The 7,081-nt window shown below is 47.9% G+C and overlaps 1 protein-coding gene across 1 annotated transcript; it reads right to left on the reverse strand.

Moving 5' to 3' along the window:
• Positions 1-1,455: 1,455 nt before the first annotated feature.
• On the reverse strand, positions 1,456-5,918 carry cfl2 (cofilin 2 (muscle)). Its single transcript, XM_084482428.1, has 4 exons — positions 5,767-5,918; positions 4,468-4,775; positions 3,765-3,841; positions 1,456-2,608 (listed from the first exon to the last, which is right to left on the reverse strand). Exons 1-4 carry the CDS (start codon positions 5,767-5,769, stop codon positions 2,496-2,498), a joined length of 501 nt encoding a protein of 166 aa, XP_084338554.1. The 5' UTR covers positions 5,770-5,918; the 3' UTR covers positions 1,456-2,495.
• Positions 5,919-7,081: the final 1,163 nt, after the last annotated feature.

A 7,081-nucleotide genomic window follows, 5' to 3' on the forward strand; every position in this document is an offset into this window, starting at 1 on the left:
GTAGTGATGGGTCGTTCGCGAACGAGTTCAGTTCGAATGAACGACTCTTTAACAAGAACAAACCGACCTTATTCCCCGTTTCAGTTCGTCGCATTCGTCTCGATTCGTTTGCGAATGAGAACGAGGGAGGAGCTGATTCTGAACGACTCAGGGGAGAACCGATTCACCGCTACCGGAAACGCGACTGAACGAACCAACAATTCAAACGATTCTTCTTGGCGAACTGACTGACGCAAACTGATTCAAGCAAACGAATCATGAAATCCATCACTAATTTTCAGCAATGCTTTGCGCTTTTCATTCAGCTGTCAGCATTCACACGCGTTTTCTGCAGGAAATGCATTTTCTAGTTTCAACTGACTTGTGAAAACTGCTCAGAAAAATCAAAATTCTTTGACATATAGAAACTATTTTTTTTGTACAGTAACGCAAATAGTTACTTTCCCTGGTAACTTACTTTTATTATAAAGAACAAGTAGTGAGTAACTATAACTAATTACTTTTTTTAAGTAACGTTCCCAACACTGCTCATTTATAGACGTTTCATGTACATTTGGCCATTTAAGTCACTCTAAATCATTCAGAATATTTATATTTATCAGATGTATGTGTTAGTGTGTGTGTGTGTGTGTGTGTGAGAGAGAGAAGTTTGTGTGTGTGTGTGTGTGTGTGTAATTGGAGTCCTCTCGTTCTGCTATTTATGGTTACCACATGCTGTTGTCTTGTCATCCTCCACACACTGACCATCCCCATCATCATCATCATCAGTGAGGCCATGGTCTATATACAGCTTGTGAAACATTTGTGAAAATATTGAGGCACTTAGAAAATGTTTAATGAAAATGCCAGATTAGACTTCAAAGTAAAAGCCTTTCAGTTCAATACTTTTTAGTTAATAAATGATTTCTTTTTTTTTTTGTTTGCTTGTGTGTTTGATTCCACAATCCTTCTAAGTGCTTAAATAGTTTACATTTTTTTAAGTGCTTTAATTTTGAAGTGCTGAAGCAATTCAAAAATGTAAAAGACTGATGGGTTCAAACTGTTACTGAAACAGAGGCTGGAACCCGTTATAGTAGAAAACATGCGATAACTAATTATCACTACCATATATGATTAGTTATTATTCAATTATAATTTAATACTACTTCTATATAACTACTATACATATTCTTAATAATGGGAGTTCCGTTATTATCACTAACAATGGTACTAATTATCATTAATAAAATGCTACTAATAGAATTATAGAACACATCTATAAAATATGATGCATAATTGTTATCAATATGAAAAAAAACAATAACGTGCCAACTGTACACATTATCATATAAGATGCTTTTGTTTAGAACATAAACACACAGCCCTTAAAGATGGAAAAACCCATCCCCTCGTTATCCTTTAGATCAAGTCGTTTCATTCTCCGTTCTCACGGCACAGAAATGGTTTCGGAGGCGGTTTCTCGTTATCGGTCACTGGTTTTTATTGCTACGTTTTCCTCGGTGAGAGCAATAACATTTCATCCAGGTTCCAGCATTGTGTGCGTGACGTACTGCCGTCATCCGGTCGACATCAACAGTGTTCTTAAAAAAAAAAATGGCGAGGCGGATCTAGGGCGGGTTCAGATTGAGTAGCGTTTTTACATTCAGGATCAAAATAAGGCAGCAACCCCAGCAGTAGCAGGCTGATCTGAGGTCAGGCGACGGGGGAGCCCTCCCTCCCTCCCTCCCTCCCTCTGGTCGCGTGGACACTGACAGTGCTCGGCAGGGGGGGGATATGAATGCATAGCTTAACAAGGCTCGTGGTGCCTCCACTTTCCAATAAATACAATCCTATGAAATCCTCAGTGCAAAAATCCTGACTGATGTAAAAGCGGGCGGACAGGAAGGCACACAGACAGACAGGCAGGCTGCAGACAGACAGACAGACAGAGAGAGAGAGAGACAGACAGACAGACAGACAGACAGAGAGAGAGAGACAAACAGACAGACAGAGAGAGAGACAGACAGACAGACAGAGACAGACAGACAGGCTGCAGACAGTCACCTGTCTCAGAGCTTTGGAGTTATTGTTCCTTTAAATTGACTTTGGCAGAGCTGGGGCGTGAGGAGGTTCTCCTGGACCAGGAGGTGCAGGGGGAGCAGGGAGGTGCAGGGGGAGCAGGAGGCTTCATCTGTCATCTTGAAAGACCAACCAATCAAAACAGAGTCAAGATGAAGGTCCTTCAACTCGACCAACCAGGAGGTGAGGAGGAGGAGGAGGTGGTATGGAGGAGGAGGAGATGAGGAGGGGGCTTAGAGGGGGGGGGGGGGGGGGAGGAGGAGATGAGGAAGAGGAGGGGGTCTAGAGGAGGTGGAGGTGTAGAGCATGGGCGGTGTGGAGTAGGTGGGGTTTAGAGGAGGTGTAGTCAGGAGGAGTAGAGTAGAGGAGGAGGTGACGGAGGAGTAGAGGAGGTGTCGTCAGGAGGAGTGGAGGAGGAGGTGCTGGAGGAGGAGGCCCTACAGTGGTTTTCCCTCCAGGGTGACGACCACGCTGCCTCCCAGCTTCTCCGCCAGCGTAGCGCGGTCCTGCACCTCGTCCAGACCGTTCACCTGCCACTCGTGTTTGATACCTGCAGACAGACAGGCAGGCAGACAGGCAGACAGACAGACAGGCAGGCAGGCAGACAGGCAGACAGACAGACAGGCAGGCAGACAGGCAGACAGACAGACAGACAGGCAGACAGACAGACAGGCAGACAGACAGGCAGGCAGACAGGCAGACAGACAGACAGGCAGACAGACAGGCAGACAGGCAGGAAGACAGACAGACAGGCAGGCAGGCAGACAGGTAGACAGACAGGCAGACAGGAAGAATGGCAGGAAGACAGACAGACAGACAGACAGACAGACAGACAGACAGACAGACAGACAGACAGAGAGACAGACAGACAGACAGACAGGCAGACAGACAGAGACAGATAGACAGGCAGGCAGGCAGAAAGACAGACAGACAAACAGACAGGCAGGCAGACAGACAGGCAGGAAGACAGACAGACAGCCAGGTAGACAGACAGACGGACAGACAGAGAGACAAACAGACGGACAGACAGAGAGACAAACAGACAGGCAGACAGAAAGAGACAGACAGGCAGGCAGAAAGACAGACAGACAAACAGACAGGCAGGCAGACAGACAGACAGGCAGACAGGCAGACAAGAAGACAGGCAGACAGACAGACAGACAGGCAGACAGAGACAGACAGGCAGGCAGGCAGAAAGACAGACAGACAAACAGACAGCCAAGCAGACATACAGGCAGAAAAGAGAAAGACGGACAGAGAGTTTAGTGTCCTGACTCAGTGGTTTTTAGTTCTCCTGAGGTCTACAGCGACACTTGTGTGTGTGATTGTGTGTGTGTGTGTGTGTGTGTGTGTGTGTGTGTGTGTGTGTGTGTGTGTGTGTGTGTGTGTGTGTGTGTGTGATTGTGCATGTGTGTGTGTGTGTGTGTGTGTGTGTGTGTGGTTGTGCATGTGTGTGTGTGTGTGTGTGTGTTCTTAAATGCCAGTAGGAGACCATCTGAGCAGCAGACACATGGCCGGGCCGGGCCTGCTGACAGCTGCAGTGGACTGACTGCAGCCATGTGCCACCGTTTGAGCCACAGGGGGGGGGGGGAACGCACTACCGGGTGGTCGCTGTCTGCTTTATGAAATTAACCAATCAGGTCTCTACTACCAGTTCTGATTCCATTGACCGATCCGATCAGAAGACGGTGAGCTACGCTCCTCACCTGTAAACTTCTTCTTAATGGCGTCTTTAGACGTTGCGTAGATCATCTTGCTCCTCAGGGGAGCGCCCTCTGGGGCCCTGGAGGGAGAACACATTCAGTAGATCAATATTTATACTGCAAAATAGTATAAAACACAACAGAGAAATAACGCGCTTTAAAATCAAACGAGGACCTTAAGCAATGACGTAGCAAATACGTAGAATAGTTACACAAAGACTGTTGGTGGACAAATCTAGAGAGACAGATCCTTCACAGACAGACAGGTGGTGCAAACACAGAGAACAACACACAACAAGACAGCTGGGCAGATAGACAGACAGACAGACAGACAGACAGACACAGACAGAAGGTCCAGGAGATACACAGACAGTTTGGTGGGCAGACAGGTAGCCTATATTTCAGCATCCAGACAGAGAGATTGGGGTCATACAGACAGACAGACAGACAGACAGTTTGGTGTGTAGACAGACAGAGGAGCAGACAGGTAGCCTATATTTCAGCATTCAGACAGACAGTTTGGTGGTCAGAAAGACCGTTTGGTGGTCAGACATACAGTTTGGCACCAAACAGACAGTTTGGCAGGACAGACAGACAGTTTGGTGGGGTCAGACAGACAGTTTGGTGGGGTCAGACAGACAGTTTGGTGGGGTCAGACAGACAGTTTGGTGGGGTCAGACAGACAGTTTGGTGGCACCAGACAGACCAGAAGATGAAGACCAGGTCCTCCTTCTTGGACTCCCGGGTCTCGTAGGTGGCGTCGTAGAGGCCGTAGCGACAGTCGCCGAGGGGCAGCAGCTTGACGAAGCAGGCGTAGGGGTCGTCCACCGTGTCCCCGATGTCGCCCACCAGGATCTGCTTGCCGGGCTCCACCACGATCTGCTTCTTGTCGTCGCTCAGGCAGAACAGCACCGCCTTCTTCCTCTTCTTCACGTCCTCCGGCGACGAGGACTTGCGCACCTTCATGTCGTTGAACACCTTGATGACCTCATCGTTGACGGTGACGCCCGACGCCTGGGGGAGCAAGGAGGGGGCGGGGCGGGGGGGGGGGGGAGAGAGAGAGAGAGCAGCGTCGTCACAACGTGGGACGAATACACAGGACTTCATTCAGAGAAGGTTTACTACTGGAAGGTCCGTAAACGAGGCCTGACTGAGTTTACTGATGGGAGAGATAAAGGGCTTCCATATCTGATAAGTCAGTGGCAAACGTACACATTAAATGAGGCTGGTATTAATTAATATTAGGTACAATCCATTGATTGTGTCCAATCCAATCCATGATTGTAATCCATGGGGGGGGAAAAAAAGTATTGAAAATGAATAGCTATCAAACATAATTAATTATTCATTATTATATTTGGATATAAAGTATCCTCAGATTATCAACATGAGTAATGACGAGGAATGATACTATATATAGACAAGAGTATATTAATACATAAAGAGATTCACTCTGTATACACTGACTCCATAAGCAAAGCCCCCCCCAGACACTCCACATATCTTTACACCTAGACCCCTCGAACAAGTCTTTGACTTGGGACAGCCAACCTGCTTTTCATGCCCAATTCTCCAAAGTGAGAAGCGGACCTCCTGGTCTCAGTCTCATGGATCGAGGAGACCAGAGAACCGTTGAATGAGTAAGGCTTTAGTGAGGTGAACTATGTAAGGAAACATTCATTAGAGCCACAGGAACTATAATTAGATAAGATGGCCGCCCTTCTGGACGGCCTTGTGCTGGACCTCCTGCTCCGGTAAATCACGGTCCGGTTCGGTCCTGCAGTAAAACTACCCGATACACCGAGGAACTCCCTAAAAACAAGCCGTCCCGAGTACTGAACCCCCCACCCCCCACCACCGGGGCACAAGGCGGCCGGCCGCTGTGCTAACCGAGTAGCCCAGGTCCCCACACATAACGGTCCAGCCGCAAAGTCCCCAAAGTTGTTCCGTCGGAACCCAATTCAACCCCCCCGCAATGTCCCGGACCCGGGTCGGAGGTTCTTACCATGTCGTCCGGGTGGTTGTGTGGTCTGGTACGGTGCTACAGCGGACTAGAAATGCACCGGGGAGCGGTGTTGTACCGGAGGAACGTGGGCAGCAGCCGGTCCTGAAGGAGTGAGCAGGCGAGGAGGGGGGAGGAGAGACGCGGGGCGGACGCAAACGGGCAGACGCGGCGGGCGGCGGTTCAGCGCGGCGACACCGCGACAGCGGAATCGGGAGCGGCAAGTTGCGGATCAATCAATGAGTCGCCGATACTGCAGCACGATCCTTCCAATCAACGCACCGTACATGTGCGGTGTTAACTTCTCGCATTTCGTTTCTTTGGCTACACACATGGAGCTTACATCAACCCTGTTTTAACATTATAAATATTATTTAGACTATTCGTAACAAAAGGTAATCATATTTAACAGTTCATATGATTAGTTAAAATATATTTGTTTTGACAATCAATTTGACAGTCAGCTTTGACAATCGTGTTTAAAATACACCGCACATCTTTTAATTACAAAGGACCATCACTCAGTATAATTGTTTTGTTGTTTCGTTGTAAAAAGTGCAATAATGTACGGCCCACGTGGCTTAAGGACACACGGTGATGTGCTGACCGATGATGACCATATATGCTCCATCGTTGTTCTGAGGGACAGAAAAAGATTTGCTGTTCCCAATCTGGTGGATCCTCTCCGCCCCCTGGCGGAGAACACGAGTACTGCTCACACGTTAACCACCCAGAAGCGGGGGGTGTGGCACTGAAGAGAAATAACATGTTTTCCACTGCCTTGTAGGAAATCTAGATTTATTGTTTGTACAACAGTGGGATCGATTCACAGTGGAACCACAGTGACATCAGTAGGACTGGTAAACATGTAAAAAAAAAAAAAAAAATGAAATCTATTTCATATTAAAACAATGTACACAACAGAAAAGTCTGGCAAACGGACGTTTCTATAAATTCTAAGGGAGCTCGAACTACCGAACACAAAAAATGCAGTTTCAACCAAAACTAGAACGTCGTCATAAATAAAGCCAAAAGGATGGAATCACCGCAAAATAAATAACAGATCAGGACCTCCTGGATGCTCACTGGCTGACAGGTCGGGGGAAACCGCCTGGCCAATGGGAATGCGTCTTTCGGAACAGAACGCGGCTCCCGCCTCGTGATTGGGTTTACGGTCCTACTCCAGGACAACACAACACACCCGTTTAGGTTTAGTAGTCTAGAATATAAAAAAAATAGAACACACTGGAAGCCCGGAGTTCCCTGAGTGGCCCCAGACACACCACCCCGGTCCTCCGTCACCTGGGAATGTTTCACA

This window comes from Micromesistius poutassou, assembly GCF_964030765.1.
Source record: "Micromesistius poutassou genome assembly, chromosome: 17".
NCBI classification, from domain to species: domain Eukaryota; kingdom Metazoa; phylum Chordata; class Actinopteri; order Gadiformes; family Gadidae; genus Micromesistius; species Micromesistius poutassou.

Coding starts and splice junctions, on each gene's coding strand:
- cfl2 (XM_084482428.1), bottom strand. Junction 3,842..4,467: donor GACCTGGTCTTCATCTTCTG/GTCTGTCTGGTG, acceptor TTCTCCCTCCAG/GGCCCCAGAGGGCGCTCCCC. Junction 2,609..3,764: donor CATTAAGAAGAAGTTTACAG/GTGAGGAGCGTA, acceptor GTCTGTCTGCAG/GTATCAAACACGAGTGGCAG.